The sequence below is a fragment of the Corvus cornix genome, chromosome 20, assembly GCF_000738735.6.
Source record: "Corvus cornix cornix isolate S_Up_H32 chromosome 20, ASM73873v5, whole genome shotgun sequence".
Lineage (NCBI taxonomy): Eukaryota > Metazoa > Chordata > Aves > Passeriformes > Corvidae > Corvus > Corvus cornix.
This window is the reverse complement of record NC_046349.1, coordinates 12,076,509-12,093,724: the sequence shown is the minus strand read 5'-3', so window position 1 is coordinate 12,093,724 and position 17,216 is coordinate 12,076,509. Positions and strand designations below refer to the sequence as shown.

Sequence of the window (17,216 nt, the reverse complement as noted above, 5' to 3'; positions counted from 1 at the left end):
TTTAGTTGGCTCTAAAACACTAAAGAGAAGCAGAAAACTGGTGATTAAAATGTACAATAATTTTAATGCGAGGGAGCCAGATTGACTGCATAGAAAATACTTCCAAAATTGATCTCTAAAGTCATTAGCATGGATATTACAGACGATATTTTCAGTAGGGTTTTTTAATGGCTGTTTCATCAGTATGAAATTCGAATGAAATGTCCTTTTTATTTACTGTACAGTGGCAGAGTTACAACTGCGTAGTGATGGCTGGTGTCCAGGTGCACAGGCACTGTAATCCCCGGGAACACAGGGCTGGTCCAGCAGCAGCTGTACCACAGGAGGGTCAGGGACATCCCCAAAAAACACCCAACTTGCAACGACTCCTACTGCCCTGGGAAAGAAAACGGGATCGACCCTTTTCCTCTGACGGGGCGGGGCGGGGCGGGGCGGGGCGGGGGCAGGACCGGGCCTGGACCGCCCCTGACCGCCCCGCCCCTGAACCGCCCCTGAACCGCCCCTGACCGCCCCTGAACCGCCCCCGACCGCCCCTGAACCGCCCCTGAACCGCCCCTGACCGCCCCTGAACCGCCCCTGACCGCCCCTGACCGCCCCTGACCGCCCCTGAACCGCCCCTGAACCGCCCCTGAACCGCCCCTGAACCGCCCCTGACCGCCCCTGACCGCCCCTGACCGCCCCTGAACCGCCCCTGACCGCCCCTGACCGCCCCGCCCCGACCGCCCCTGAACCACCCCTGACCGCCCCTGACCGCCCCTGACCGCCTCGCCCCTGAACCACCCCCGACCGCCCCTGACCGCCCCGCCCCTGACCGCCCCTGACCGCCCCTGACCGCCCCCGACCGCCCCTGACCGCCTCGCCCCTGAACCACCCCTGACCGCCCCTGACCGCCCCTGACCGCCCCTGACCGCCCCTGACCGCCCGGCCCCGCCCCGCCCCGCCCTGACCGCCCCTGACCGCCCCTGACCGCCCCTGACCGCCCCTGACCGCCCCTGACCGCCCCTGACCGCCCCTGACCGCCCGGCCCCGCCCCGCCCCGCCCTGACCGCCCCCGACCGCCCCGCCCCGCCCGCCCAGGGCGCAGGCGCGGCCCCGCCTCGCGGCGCGTGCGCAGGAGGCGCGGCCCGTCGCGCGCTCGCCGCTACGCTGCGTCGCTGGTTCCGGGCCGGAGCGGGCCCCGCACCGGTGCGTGAGGGCGGACCCCGGCCCGCACCCCCGCCCGGCCCCGCAGCAGCGCCTGAGGGGCCGCCCCGGGTGTCGCCGGCCGGGGAGAGGGAGCGCCGCGGAGCGGCGGCCTCGGGGGTGGGCAGAGGGAGCCCCGGCTGGGGCGTGCGCCGGATGGGCAGCACCCCGGGCCGGGCTCGGGTTTGGGCTTCCCGGGGCAGCCTCGGTGTCGCAGTCTTCGGGTGCCAGTGAGGGGCTTGGTGGGGTTGGCTCTGCCAGGGCACGGCCCGAGAGGCATCCGCGGCAGGGTGGGCAGCCGGGAGGTGTGGAGGATCCAGCAGCAACGAGAAGTGTCTTATTTTATTTTATTTTATTTTATTTTATTTGGTATATTTGTATATCCCAGGGGCGTGCTGGTGTGCTGGCTGCGGCCCTGGGCACGCTTGAGGGCTTTGCAGGGCTCAACCTTTTACTCGTTCGCAGGGCAAGGATGAGTCTCTTCGGATCAACGTCGGGGTTTGGTACCGGAGGTACCAGCATGTTCGGCAGCACGACAGCAGATAACCACAACCCGATGAAAGTACGTGTGTCAGCCCCCTGTGCTGCTGTGTGTGTTCATGTGTCACAGCAAAACCTACTGACTCGTTCTGTAGAAGTAACAAGAGCTCTGTTCACAGTTTTAAAATGTGGCAAATTGTGTTCTGTCTCCTGTCCTTTATAGGATATTGAAGTAACATCTCCACCTGATGACAGCATATCTTGTTTAGCATTTAGTCCGCCAACACTGCCGGGTAATTTCCTCATTGCAGGATCATGGGCAAATGATGTAAGTACTCTCAGTTAGACATGCAGATGAATGAAGTGCCTAAACTGCAAAATGGGATCCTAAAAGCTTGTGCAGGGCACCTGCAAACCTAACTTGTTGAAGAACTGCGAAGCTTATGTCTGGTACCAAGGCACTAAGTTTGACATGGTTGATAAATCACCCACTTTGGCAGCGCTAATCCAAAAAGATTAGGTTCTTGATTAAGTTATCATGTAAGTTTTTTTAGTTTGAAGTATGACATCCTAGCTGGCTCAGGCAGGGAAGGAAGACAAACGTGGGCATGTTTTCTAACTGTTGTGCTCTGCTGAGGGTTAAGGGTTCTGCAGGACAGTGTGGTGAGGAGTTACAGGTTTGCAAGGCTCTCTTGAGGTGGAAATTGAAGTTGCAGGGTTGTTTTGCCTCTACAGGTAAAAGGAACATAAGCAGAAAAAATAAGGTTTCACTAGTTCTGAAAAAAAACCAAACTTTGGTGTTTCTAACCATACTTTTTGTTGGATAAAGTAAGGCCGGGGTCTTCAAGACAAGTCTTCTTAAGTTTCTGTTAATACGTTAAATCTGCACTTGCTTCTCCTGTTACAGGTTCGCTGCTGGGAAGTTCAGGATAACGGACAGACAATTCCAAAGGCTCAGCAGATGCACACAGGGCCTGTACTAGATGCCTGCTGGAGTGATGTATGTTCTTATTTAAAAACAAATGTACATTTTTTACCCAAAGTCTGAATAAATTGGTGTGTGGTTTGCAGACAGACGGGTGCCACATGTAGCTGCAGCCCATGGTTATTGTGTAGACTTAAATTGCTGTAAATGTGTACTAAGTGTGTCCTAATGGGATGGGCTGGCATGGATGTAGGAAGGCTGAAAGTGAGTTTAAAAGTTAGCAGTGTATTAAAAGCTAGATAAAAGCCAGCACTGTTTGTTCTTTTATGATATAGTCATAAATAAATTTGACTTTCTGTTTCTTCTTTGTCTTGCAATCCCTGTACATGTTACATTGATGTTACACTGTTACTAGAAGAGAATGAGGCTTGACTGTTTTCCAGTAGAGCTGGTTAATCTCTTGGGTTTATTCTTGTTGTTTAGGATGGGAGTAAAGTATTTACTGCTTCCTGTGATAAAACTGCCAAAATGTGGGATCTCAACAGTAATCAAGCAATTCAGATTGCACAAGTAAGTAAAACCCAAAGTACTAATTTTTTTTTCTTTTTCTGTATTTATTAAAAGCTATGTTTCTAATTTTAATATTTTTGAGATAGTGAAGTGCACCTGAACAGGTGATCAAAGTGGTTTAAAAACCCTGTGCACCTGTTTCCTCTGTTTTACTTAAGGGAGCTCTTTCCACCTGCAGTGATCTCACTAAGTCACCCTGCTGCATTAGAGGGGAAAAAAATTTTAAGAAGTTGCTCAGTTCACAAATACCAGCTTTCTGCTGCAACAATAACAGGAATTACAGTTTACATGCTCAAATTAGAAGTTAATGTCTGTTTGTAGAATATGTAATTATTGTGACTAGAATTAGTTACCAATTGTAATTTAATAAGAGAGTTAGTCTCTAACGATTGCTTTTTGCATGTGTGTTTGTCCTTTCTTTCTTCAGCATGATGCTCCTGTGAAGACTATCCATTGGATTAAAGCACCAAATTACAGCTGTGTGATGACAGGAAGCTGGGATAAAACATTGAAGGTATGATTTTTACCTGAAAAAATGGACACAAAGTGTGCTAGTAATCTGTGTATAAAAATATTTATGTGAAATGAAATTACTTTATTAGGCTCTAATAATTAATGAATAGCCTCACTTCAGAGAGTTGCACTACTTGGTGCCAGTTATATTCTCTCTCCTGTAGCAATTTTAAGTGTATCCTGAGCTCTGAGTGTAAGTTTGTTTATTTCTCTGTTCCCATCAGTTCTGGGATACCCGTTCACCAACACCTATGATGACACTGCAGCTCCCTGAAAGATGTTACTGTGCAGATGTGGTAAGTCAGGATATGTGGTAAACTGGTGCCAGCTGGGTAACTGGGAGCAGTAATAAGTTTTGGGGGTTTCTCTAGGAGAGTACTTGAATACTGTTAGTGTTTGATCTCTGTGTGGTTGTAGTAGTAGAACACAATCTGATCTTCTTGATCAGGCCCTGGAAAATAGGGATTTTCGGCCTACAAAGCACACTTAGTGTCCTTTTAACATCACAAAAATCAGCACGAGGACTGACCTATCCTTAGTTCTGGACACGTTTGTAAACCACCACTGCACTTCACACTGGAAGAGCCAGCTGATAATTAAAAGATTTTTGGTGTGTTTAATTTCTCAGTGGCAGGGCAATACTGACTTGTGTTTGAAGATAAGTGAATAAATTAACTTTGTTCTTTATCTGCTTCCTATTTCCCTCCATCTCTTCCATCCTGTTTTACAACCTTACCCAGGTTCATCCTATGGCAGCTGTGGCCACTGCAGAAAGGGGTTTGATAGTTTATCAGTTAGAGAACCAGCCTTCTGAATTTAGAAGAATAGAGTCTCCTCTTAAACACCAGGTAAATAATAATATTTGTGTTTATACAGATTGTTGACATTCTGGACTTGACATTTTTTTGTAAAAACATGCAGTGCTTCAACCCCAAGTTACCTTAGCATGGCAGTGACCTGGTTTGCCATTGATCTGTTGCTGATCTTCACAAGGATTTAGAAATTTAAACACTGTTGCCCAAATTCTCAACAGGATTTGACCAATCTGTTGACCTTGTTAGTGGTTTTGCTTTACCTTGCTTTGATGTCTGTGATGTCAGTTTTGTGTCCCTGTGGAAAATATGTCTCTCTCTAAAACTCCTTTCTGTCTTTCTCTAATTCAGCATCGCTGTGTCGCTATTTTCAAAGACAAAGTGAACAAACCAACTGGATTTGCCCTTGGAAGTATTGAAGGGAGAGTAGCTATTCATTATATCAACCCCCCAAATCCGTAAGTATTTAATAAAACATCCTCTCTAATTGCTCAGTTCACAGTGATGAAAGTAAGAAGCCTTTTTTAATAAAAATTTTTATTTCCTTCCCAGTGCAAAAGATAATTTCACTTTTAAATGCCATCGCTCCAATGGAACAAACACATCAGCACCTCAGGACATCTATGCTGTGAGTTTCCAACATGTACCATCTATCATATATACACTGTACACTCCTGATACAAAATTGGCTCTGAGTTGTTTGTTCTTCTTGACCTTTTGTCTTGCCTAAAGGTATCTTAGACACATTTGAAGATCTGTCACAGTCATAAGAGGAAAGGCAAATTTTTATATTTCCCATAAAACAAGCACTAGATCAGTGTTTCATTGAATCTTCTTGTCAGCAAGTGGAGTTGACACTTGTTAATTTTGCAGATATTGAAACAATAGTTGTATAATGGCATTATGCTTTGAATTACTAGGTACTAGGCAAAAAAGATGGTGCTTTTCTTGTTGCTTTGGTGACTTTTCTTTGGTTGTTTTTTGGGTCTTTTCTCCAAAAATATATCTGAAAATATTTTTAAAAATTAAGAGTTGTACTACTAATCCAGTAGAAGTTTTGTGTATTTACTCTTGCAGGCTTCAGGACATGTGCTGTGAGTGTTCCTATCACCTGTTGCTGTGTGTGGTTTTTTACATGGTGTTTTGTATGGTTCTGCAGGTCAATGGGATAGCATTCCACCCTGTCCATGGTACTCTGGCCACAGTAGGGTCTGATGGGAGATTCAGCTTTTGGGATAAAGATGCACGGACAAAGCTAAAAACCTCAGAGCAACTGGACCAGCCAATATCTGCTTGTTGTTTCAACCACAATGGCAATATATTTGCTTATGCTTCCAGTTATGATTGGTCAAAGGTAAGAAAGGTTTAGACTCACGTTCATATTTGCAGTTAATAACTAAAACTCTTTTTCTTGTGGAGCTTTTTCTGTTCTTTATAAATAGTAGCTGAGTCTTTCTGATTCCTAAGAAAATTTAGAATGGCCATTTTGGCCACCTGATGAAGTTTAGCACTGAAGCTGTGAATTTGTGGTGTTTCATCTTCAGCTGGACAAGATTGCTAAACAGTGCTGGTTTGCAAATGTGGATGAGCAAAATGTAAATTCCCTGATTCAGAGGCTGCTGTGGTTGCTCACACACGTTGTGCCATGGGCAGTGTCGCAGAGCAGTGTGGCACCCTAACAGCTTCCCACAGAGCTTGTGAAGTGCACATCTCTGCTGCCTGTGCAGGAAAAAAAGCTGTGACTGACTAGAAGCACCCCCAGTGTTTGAATGCCCTGTATTACATTTTCACTGCCACTCAGTGAGGCTTTTTGATGGTGCTTAATTATGTATTTGTCTTCCAGACTTAGCAATACAGATGCAGCAGAAACACAGCAAACCATAATCTGTGGAAAATTAATACTTCCTAATAGTTTAAGAAGAGAGGGCCAGCAAGCTTGAAATGTAACTAATTTTCATGGTGCTTGGAGGATAATGTTCCTTGTGGTTTTGAGTGAAATGAATGCAGAAATCACATAGATTAACTCGACTGCCTGTCATAAAGAGCAAAATTCACTGCATTGTATTCAGTTTTATTTGTTGGTGCCAGAGCAGATGAATTCTGCAGTTCTGATGCTTGGGTAGACTGCAGTGGTATCTTTCAGATCTGTAAACCAGTATTAAGTAGTAAAATCAGTAGGTGCTAAGTACTAAGTAAGTTCCTTCTCAGAACCATTTCTTGTCCATAGCGTTGGTAATTTCCAACTTGCATGTTGGGCTTCAGTAGCTTTATTAGTGTTTGCTCTCCCTGATTTGGATATTTGGCTATTAATTTGGTAATGTGTATGCAAATTATATGATTATGCAAAACAGCACATTTGCATCTGCAGTTGGGGAACAGAAAGCTCTGCAGTTGCCTGTAGAACTTGGGCTTCACTTTGAAAAAACGTGACCTTACGTCATTTAAAAGATAGAAAATATAAAGTGAAGCTGGGTGGGCCATTAAAGGTTTAGTTTCTTCTCTGCATAAAATTACATTTAAAAGAAATCATATTGAGTCCTTAGGCTGCATCTGTAGAGTAGAACCTAGAGATATATGGTTATTTTTTTTTTACTAAAAATATTTTGTACTTTAAAAATGGATAGAAGTCCTAAATTTTACTTTATGTATAGTTCTTGTAATTGCTTGTTAAACTGAGCTGTTTCTAATCCACCAGTGTGGTCCAATATCTGTGGTCCAATATCCACTTACTTTTTAAATGCTTTCAATCTTAATAAACCAAACCAATGGAATATTTATATTCTTACATTTTACGTAATGCTGATATTTCTTATTTGAAGAGATTAAATGTAGATTATTTTTCTCTTTAGGGTCATGAATTCTATAATCCACAGAAGAAAAACTACATTTTTCTGCGAAATGCGGCAGAGGAGCTGAAGCCCAGGAATAAGAAGTAGCGAGTCTGACTCAAGCTCCTCTGCTTGTTCTGCTCTTCTGCCATTTGTGCCCTGTTGCACCATGGTTTATTCAAGTTTGGATCACAAACTTTTAGCAGGAACTGTAAAAATTACACTAAATGTATTCTGACTTGCTGGAGAACATTTTCCAAATTAGATCCTCTGATGTGTATAAGAAAGAGAGGCTCGTATTGACATGACTTAACCACTCTCTGTTCCACAGCAATAATGAAATTGCAGCAAAAGCAACAACTGGGGTAGATATTCCTGCTTTGAAGTGCAACCATTTGTATCTATGGGTTTATTTTGTTAGTACTACATTAAAATATGTTAATGATAATAGTTCTGGAGAAGTTGTATAAATACTGTATTTTTTGTAAGTACTTGGAGAATCACCAGTAATTCTTCTCAAAGGAGGCTTGTTTTCGTTATTAATAATTCAGGGTTCTTTCACTGCTTTCTGGTTTTTGAAATGGAAGCATTGTCTGCTGTATGCCAGGAAGAAATGCCTTGCAAAGAGTTTTTCCCTTCTTTTGTAGATGACTAGGAAGGTGTGTAAGGGGCCAACAGCAGTGACAGAAACTCAAGACAGAAGATGGGCCCAGTGCAAACTTTAGATTTTTCTGACACTCCTGCAGCGGACATGACTTTTGAGCAAACTGCTTTTTCTAATTCAAAGGAGAAGTTGCAATGGTGCGAAGTGGTGAAATAGCTCAGTGACACAGAGTTCAGGGGCATGAGCAAACCTTTAAAGGTTTTATTCATGACCAAACCAATGTGTGCAAAATCCCTTTGACCTAAACTGCTTTGAAGCTGACACCTTTTAGATTTAAAAGTTGAGTTTTTTACATCTCTCTTAACATGGTTTTGTCCTGTAACAGGGTGTTCACAACTGAAAAAAATACTCATTTTTGTATTAACTAGAAAGTAGTGCTGGGGAGCTTCATCCTGATCAAAAATGCTGTGAAACAAAACGAGTGGGTCTCTTTCTGACTTGAATCTACCACTGTTTACTTTTAACTAGCCAGTTGTATACATGCCAAAGTTTTCTTTTTGGAAGTGAATGCTTATTATTCCTGTCTAGCTATTGTTTGTTTGATAATGACTGAATAAAAAGGCGATGGGGGGAGCATGTGTAGAAGTACATGTCATATTGTACAAATTCTCTGTAAAACTGTTATGGTTTAATGCTGATGGTTACGGATTCATGCTACATTTCAAATAAAGTTTTTACTAAATGCTTTTTTATATTCAAAAGTTCTGTTATAATAATGTGGGCAAGGTAATGTGCTTCACTTTTAAAAGTCCTTTTACTGTAATTCAGAGACATTTAATGAAAGTCCTTTTCCTCCAGCTGCTTCAGCTGGGAATCCAGTGCATTTTCCAACTGCTGTTTCACTATGAATTATTCCTGTGGGTTTGCCTCGAAGAATTGGGAGAACTGGTGTGAGAAACCTTTTGTTTTGTGAGACTGAAACCAGTTCATTGCTATTTCCGCAGCCAAATACCTGACAACGTGAGTACAAATGAATCATAGACTCTTCAAACTCTCTGCAGCCACTGTCTTTTCACTCAGACTCTTCCCTGTGTTCATCAGTTTTTTGCTGGATGGGTATTTCTTGTTGGTATAGAGGAAAGTCCTTGAAATACACCCAACTCTCCTTGTTGAGGGATGATCTTTTTCTGTTTTATTTCTCAAGATAGTTTTTTTTTTCCTGCTACCTCTGTTTTACATAGTTTGAGCTTTCATGTTCATGCACTATTTGTTTTCTTTAAGGTAAGAAAGAGTTCCCAGCTCTTATATTGGTAGCTGGTCATTTTCTCAAACATCTCTTTGGTTTCTGTTGACTTTTTTCCCTAAGGTTGTGATTGTTATGCAGCAATCTTTGGTTGTTAGCACATTTTTCCAGACTTCCCAGTCAACTGAATGCCACCAAGCAACTGCAGGCTCAAGATGAAGTATATGTGATCACTGATGTGTGCAGAACTCCCACTGGTGTAAACAGGGAGGAATGGAATGTGTCATTGTTTCTTGCTTTAATAAATCTCATTTTGTTTAAATGCTTAACAATGTGAATGAGAGAAAATAGGTGAGTTCAGCAGGTACATTGCTCTGGGATCCCATGGAGTTGCACCTACTTGAGTGGACACTGAGGCCAGCACTGGTGAGTTGTTTCATAACTCACTGTGTGTTAATATGTTGAGTACTTATTCTGCTGGACTCAATTTCTTTGTCAGTGAGGCTTCAGAATTATTTAGTCATCACTTGCTACTTGTTCAGACTAATTTTAGAAGAACATAGTTTCCATTATGTTGCTGTGCCCATTGCATGTGTTCAGCTGGGAGGAGAGTCAGACTTTGAACTGAATTGTTTTCCATTACCCAAGTTAAGAGAACACATTGGCAATTTACTCTTCTCTGGAACTATTGTGAGGTTCTGTTGTAAAGTACACACAGCTGTATCCCTTCAAGCATCAAAAATAAGTGAGAGTTTATTCACACCCTTTAAAGTATTAGTGCATTTCTGGAGATGTATTAACTTGCTATTCTATGGCAGTAACCTTGTCCAAAAAAACTGAAGAATGTAAGGCTCTAATGTACCCAAAGCTAACCATAGGAATGCTTGATTTATAAAATAACTTCTTTAGTTTTCAGAAAGTTTGCTGTCAGTGTGTTTTATTGCAGGAAAATAATCTTTGGCATAAAGAGCAGCCCAGTTAAACCCTCAAAATTGGAACATTTTACAACATTTTCAGATGAGTTTCCTGCTGCTGCTCTCACGTGTCAGTGGTTTTGCACATTGGTTTAATGAAATGTATTTCAGAAAACGAAATAATTGGCAAAGGTTGTCTGCTAAAGCCTTTCACAGATGAAACAAGACATGTTTGCACAATGGCAGGCAGGCAGAATATTGATTTACCATCTGTCACAGGAAATGCAATCCTGAATTAGTGAGTACTCCAGCTTAGCTCCTAGGCCAAGAAAACTGGTCATTGACTTGTTCTCCAGAGAGGTGTGGATTTGACATCGAGCTGGGATTAGGTATATGTGAGATATTTCAATAAAACTGTTGCTTAGGCCTGGCTCAGTTTAATGGTGAAGAAGTGCTGTTTGCAGATGAGGTGTCTGAGCAGCTGCCCACGATGAGGAATTGTGTCAAATCACTATCATGAGGTTTTACACTACCCGGCCTTTGAAATGATAGAAATCCCTGATTTCTAATTTGTTTGCTTTTTGCAGAGATTAACCTGGGAAAAATGAAATGCCTGTTAATTTTTAAGTCTTCAGATTGGCTATGTGTCATTTGCAGTCATTTGGGTAAGACTGACTTAATTTCAAAAATCTTTGATGCTCCATGTAAAGCATTTCCCCAGCGTTGTTCAGCTTTACCAGCCAGGTGATGATCATCATCTGGAGCTGCAGCACACAATAATGACTGGAACAAATTCAGAGCAGGAACAATTCCCCAATAACTTTCTCTCCCCCGGCAGTTGCAGGATGCACAGAATGCTGCAGTTTGAGGCCGTTGCTGTAACTCTGCTGTGGTGCCAGGCGAGGGCAGTGCTGATGGCTCCTGAGCAGAGCTTTCCCTGCAGCTGGGGCCGCTGGAGTTCTGCACGGAGCTGCAGTGCTACAGCACGTCTGCTGGAATACAGGGTACAGTTATTTGCAAGTTATCCTAAAATACTCAGAGAACAGAAGAAGATAGAAATAATTTCTAATTCTGAGTTTTTCAGGAGTGTACCTGGTATCCATAAACATAAACCAAGTTTTAGAACAAACTCTGAGATGTTCCTTTAGCTCCTCAGAGAGATGTCTGACCAAGCAGGTCATGTATTTGTTCCCCTTCTCTCACCGTCCAGGCCCTGAAGGTGCTCTGAACCAAGTCAACCAAACATGTTTCTTCTTCCCTTTGCTGCTGGCCTCAAGATTCCTGGGCTTCAGGCTGAAACCTTGCTAGCCTTGAAGGTGGCAGGCTCCCAGCCAGCCCAGTGCTGCTGATGAGCCCATCACAGACAGGGAAGTGTAACAGCACCCAGGGCTCTGTCTATAAAATTATGGAGTTAGAAATCCTCAGTGGAGAACAGGGACCCAAACTGCTGCTGGACAGTGACCTGTGACCTCTCATGGCCACAGATGCCTCCACTGTCCTCTGCTTCCTCAGGACTCAGTGACTCATTCTGTGGCATGATTTCCAAGTCTGTATTATGATTGTTACATTGATACACTAAACCATGTATTAAGATCCTCAGACCTGCGGAGGGTCCAGGCTACAAGAAATTATGTTATAAATTCTGTATTATGCTACTTATAAATTGTACCATATTGTTGCTACTTGTAGAAATCCTGTGCCATACTAATCATAAATTCTGTGCTATGCTAATGAGAATATCCTGCTGAGAAAACCTTGATTGTAACTACAATTTAGTGCTCTTTATTCTGCCAAAGACCCCTAAAAGAGCCCACCTGTCCCCTTAGTGTCAGGTGTGACAGGTGTAATTCAAAAGAAAAAAGCCCAGTAATATCTGCACTGACAGAATGTTGTCTTTGCACACCTCGGGCTGTGAGCTGGAGTTGGTAGAACTGTATTTCATCCCGCAGCTGGTGTTCAAACAGCTGGAAGCCATCTATTTGTATTTCTAGGTAAGCTTAGGTTTATACACAGCAGTGCAAGGCCCATCCTGCTCTCAGCAACAGCACAGCCATCCCATAAGTGGAAACTGCTGCTGTTCTTCCCTTGCCAGGTCAGAATAAACGGAGCAGCACTGGCTGGCTGTGGTGCTGTCAGCAGACGTGCTGGGACTGCCATTGTGCAGCGTGTCCTGTGTGCACATGGAGCAGCCTGTGATCCCAAGAACTTGCAGCAGGGAACAAGCCCCTGAGAGCAGAGCCTCTGGAGTGGCACATGGGGACATCAGCTACAAGCAGTGTGAGCTGAGAGGGGCAGTGACTGCACAGCCCCAGGTAGGTCTCACTTGATGCAGAATGAGAGGAGTGGGGCTGGTACCTGTGCCACTTTGATCTCACTCCTTCCTCAGATGCAAAGCAAACTTCCATGTGCTTGCACCATTTACCTGCTTCTGAAATGGGGATGGTGCTACATTTGGTAAAAGTAATTCACATTTTTAGGACTTGGTTGTAAGGTAATGTGAGACTGAGGCAGCACCACAAAGGGGACTATGTACCTTGGGAACACTTGTGCATGGACAGAGCAATTCCAAATGTTTGTGTTGCATCAGTTCTGCAAATGCTTTTTGTTACAGTGCCTAAGAGACACAATACCTGTCAACATTAGCTTTGTAAAGAGAGGCCATTTTCTTCTGTTGACTAATTATCCAGTGAATACATTCAGTTTCAAGGGACACTTCAATAATTTAGCAGGCGCGTGCCAGGTAATATAGGAGCTTTTGTCTTACTGGTGGCACAGATCTTGAATCGTGTGTAACCCAATCCCTGGCTTTATGTATTCAAGGAAGTGTTTGGTATAGCTCCTGTATCAAGTGCCACTGAAAAGCAGGCCTAGATAAGAGATTAAGGTAATGCTCTTCCCTGGGCACAGGGAAAGTTTACCCTTTGCTGCCCAGGGTGTCTTGTGCAGGCAGTAACTGCTTTATACTTGTGAGGTGTGGATATGCTGAGATCCAACAACGAGTTTGTTGTAGGAACAGAAAAATGCTGGAAACTGCATGGTAAATACCCAGGTCAGCTAAGCCTCTCCTTCTTGGGGGTGTATTAACAAATGCTTTGTAGTTTGATAGGGAATGCTGTCTGTCATTGATGTTTTCTCAAATGCAGATCGTCAGTTTGCTGGACCAGACAAGGAGAGGGATAATGTTCAGCTCCTGGGAACACTATGAAATAAAACTCAAGTAATGGATTTTCTTCAACCCTTCTCAAGGTACTTCCTCACAGTTGTGCCATCTCCCAGAAAGGTGTAAGCTCAAATGTCCTTTTCTGAGCCACTGCCAGCTGGTTCAATCACCTTCCTTTCCTTGCCTATAAAATGCAGCTCACTAATGATGTACAGCAAAGGGAGACTAATTTTGTTTAGAATATGCCATGATTATTGCACTCAGTAAAGGGCAGAGATAATGCAGCAGCTCAAACTATTCTCAAATGACTAAACTGGAGTTCAAATATAATCTTTACAACCTTTTTTTCTTTGGAAGGACAGCTGTCTGCCATGCTCCTGCTATAACAGTGGGATTTATATGGAGTCAGGTATCACTTACTGACAGGTAATTGCTTTCTCCAGATACCTGACTCTTTTCCTTGGAGGTCTCCTTTTCGTAAGTAATGTTCATTCTTGGTCTGTAGCAGCAGGGTTGCAGACAGCAGTTGGTTGTTTAGGCATTAATGTTTAATTTATGGAACAGTATCTATATAATTGTAAAGAAGAACATCTACATTTGTGGAACACTGTCAGACTTCAAACATGAGTATGTAGCATTTCAGAAACACTTTCACTGGGCTGAAACAGCTTTTCAAAAAACCACAGAAAGATGGCAAATGTCTATTTAAAGAGAACAGCTTAGCAAAACCTTTTTCATTGAACCCTTCTAGCTTTTGTTCAGCCACTGGCTGCATGATGCAGTGGGAGTCATTCTGCAATGCTGACCTGTGTCTGTCACAATGGTTGAGGTCATCCAGTTCATCATCTGAGCACCTTTCTTTAGTGGTGCTGCAAACAGCATTAGGGAGATGAGAGAGAGGATGATTAAACTCTCCAAACGATTCTGAATGTGGCTTGGCCCAGGGTAACATTCCCCACTAGTGACCTACGTGCTACCACCTCGCTCTTAACAGGTCTCCTTATGGATGGTGCTGTCACAGCCAAAATTCTGGTAAGGAAACACAAGAGTGGATTTTTCTCCTTGCAGGCTGATGAAAATGCCCTTTGAGGTAGGACTGGCCCTGGCACCCCCAGGCTGGCAAAAGGAAAACCATACTCCAAGAAGCAGAATGGGTTTCCTGATTTAGTACTGATCCATACACTTCATGCACGAGCTTGACTTCAAAATACAGATCAGCTGATCTTCCAGTCTTGTCCTCCTGAGAATGCATGAAAAACATGCTCTCTTTGTTGTCTTGCACCTTCCTCTATGTGCTTACCCACTAGCTAAAGGCATGATGGGCACTAACTGGGCCGTGTGATTTAGCAGGAAGGGACCTGCCTTTGTTTCACTTGTTGTGTTCAGCTGATGTCATTGTCCTGTTGCACTGTTGGGGACATTGTGTTGCTGGCACTGCCTGTTGAGCTCTTGATGGCTTTTCCTCATCAGCAGGGACTGCTCCAGCTGACTGGATGTGGACTGTCAGGAACCAGATGGCATTGCCCAAGTGAGCTTTGACCCTTCCAGTCGGTGATGGTGCTGCCCTGCTGTGGCACCATAGTAACTGATTTTTTTTGTAAAAGGCCCATTTTGGACTTTTTGAGATCATGTAGAAGCTGGAATCATCCTGCCCACACTTCAGAGCAGGTAACTGTGTTTTTCTTTCTAAACACCTTTCCAGGCTCCATGGATAAAGCTTCTGTATCCAATGCTGATATGTTGGTTTGTTATCTTGACCTTCCAATTGTGTTTATATCCTGTTCAGAGCCACTGCAACAAATCTTTGCTGCCTGGTGTTTAAATAGAGTAGACATGGTAACTAGGAGGCTCTAAGAGTTTCAAACAAAACCTTTAACGAAGGTTTATTACCATGCCAATATTTTTTCTTTTTGTGTATGATCTTCTGCACTTGGCCAGGTTCATTGTGGGCATTAAATAGCTTCTAAAAGTACCACAACTGGAAAAGTGATATCAGAGTAGATGGATTATTTATCTCATTGGATGTGATGTGACAAAGAGTCTGTATTAGTGAGGACTAAAATACAGCAACCTGGAGAAAAGGACCACCAGGTTAAGGAGGTGATCCATGGGTGTGCCCATGGGCAGTGGGAGAGAAATGGGGTCTGCCCCAATGCTATGGATGTGTTCCAGCTCTGGAGTCAGTTGCCTTTTGCTGTTAAGAATATCTGTTGTGTCCATACAGCTGTGCTCTACATCCCAGAGCTGGGACATCTTGTTTAATGTTCTTCTTAATAGTCAGTGTCCTGACTATTCCCTGGTTGGAGTGGGTGGACAGTTCCTGCTTGGTTTGTGCTACCAGTGTCACATGCACTCCCATGAAAAGGTCATGAGATGTGGCCCTGGCAGCTTTGGCAGAGATTGTTAGAAGCCTTCTGGCATTTTCTTTTTTTTAATCAGAAAATACCACTTAGTTTTAACCTAACAACTCCACAAAAAATTTGGAAAAAAATTGAAATTATTAATGCTGTTTCAAAAGGCCTTACATTTTCTGCTTTCTTCCTTTAAAGAATATTAAATGATTTCTGCTCATTTTAAAATGTAGTTTTATGGTTTTCAGACTTCATAAGCATGAGGTTACAATTAATATTTTCCCAAAGTACAACATAAAATTGAAACAGCCAAAATATTTGTTTAACTATTTTGAGATGTAGTTTGCATGTTTGACTCAAATGGAATGCTTTTTTCTAAAAAACTTTTTGAGGGAGGAAAACCCTTTGATAATTAAATCCCAGCCTGAGAGAGATGGGAGAATATTTCCATTAAAGAGAGACAGATTTTCTGTGCAGGAATTCAGGAAAGGAGTAGTATCTTTATTGGAGGTTGTGTTTAGCAGGTGATGACAAGTGGTTTTATCTCCTTATCTTCCTCTCCCTTCTCCCTGTGCCCTGCCTTTCAGATTTGGGGACATCTGAGCCAATTCCTGAAGAGACTCTTCCTCCATGAATCTCCAAAGGCAAACCTGAAGAAATGGACAGTATTTTGGCCTACATATTTAATGTTCTGCTGACATCACCTAATGCTGCCATAGCAGGAGAATGCTTGCTGCTTCTCTCTTTATCTTGCAGCTCCTGTTTCCCACTGCTTACTGCCAATGGAGGAGTTGTGGTAGAAAATCTGGAGAGAAACTTCTGTCCCAGAGACCAACATGAGTTGTTTGCTTTGTCCTGTTCCTTTTCTTTTTCTAACCCTTTATCATCCCTTTCCTGCCTTCTATGAAGTAAAGAAGAAACTAAGATCAGCTAGTGAAGGGTTTCCTGGATTATTATTAACATATTAAATTATGTTGCATAATTTAGTTGCAATATGAACATCTGCACTTTTCATTAGTCATTCACTAAGAGGTCAAAGAGAGATCATCCCCAAGGTCACAGGAAAGGCAAGGGTTACCATTGCTCTAGGCCAAGACATTACAATACTGATGATGACAAAGCTATTTGGCAGAGATGCCAACAATGCCAGAAAACAAGCCACCATCCTAATCAAGGGCAGTATTTTGATTGCTCAGAAAGCCAGCCCAGCTCCCTGCTGTCAGACTGTGACAATCCCCAGCTGGCAGGCCCGGGCTGATCGGCTGAGTCCCCAGCCCAGTGTCATTCCAGCTCCCCAGAGTGCTTCGCCAACGCTGCAGAGAGTCTGTACACACACACAGCTCCCAGGAGCTGTACCTGGATAAACAGAGAATTGGAGATGGTGGTGGAGAAATTCCCCAAGGGCAGAGTGACCAGCACCAAGAAATGTAGGTTTGACCACTCAGGGTGGCTCCAGCACATCTTCACCACCAGTCCAATGAAGCACCTTTCCTTGCTGGCCTAGTCCTTCCTCGTCCCAAACACGTGGTTCATTCTTCCCCTGACACACATGACTGGCACAAGGGCATGTGGAAGGAAAAGTGCCAAGCTGTGCTCTGAGAAACTCCTGGGAAACGGTGATGGTGGCACAAAGA

At 43.5% G+C, this 17,216-nt stretch overlaps 1 protein-coding gene across 1 annotated transcript; it reads left to right on the top strand.

The window, feature by feature from the left end:
• The first annotated feature begins 1,099 nt into the window (after positions 1–1,099).
• Positions 1,100–8,668, top strand: RAE1 (ribonucleic acid export 1). The gene is made up of 12 exons (XM_039563620.1): positions 1,100–1,185; positions 1,648–1,744; positions 1,886–1,990; positions 2,570–2,662; positions 3,071–3,157; positions 3,585–3,671; positions 3,895–3,966; positions 4,411–4,518; positions 4,834–4,940; positions 5,035–5,110; positions 5,642–5,836; positions 7,332–8,668. Exons 2-12 carry the CDS (start codon positions 1,655–1,657, stop codon positions 7,416–7,418), a joined length of 1,107 nt encoding a protein of 368 aa, XP_039419554.1. The 5' UTR covers positions 1,100–1,185; positions 1,648–1,654; the 3' UTR covers positions 7,419–8,668.
• Positions 8,669–17,216: the final 8,548 nt, after the last annotated feature.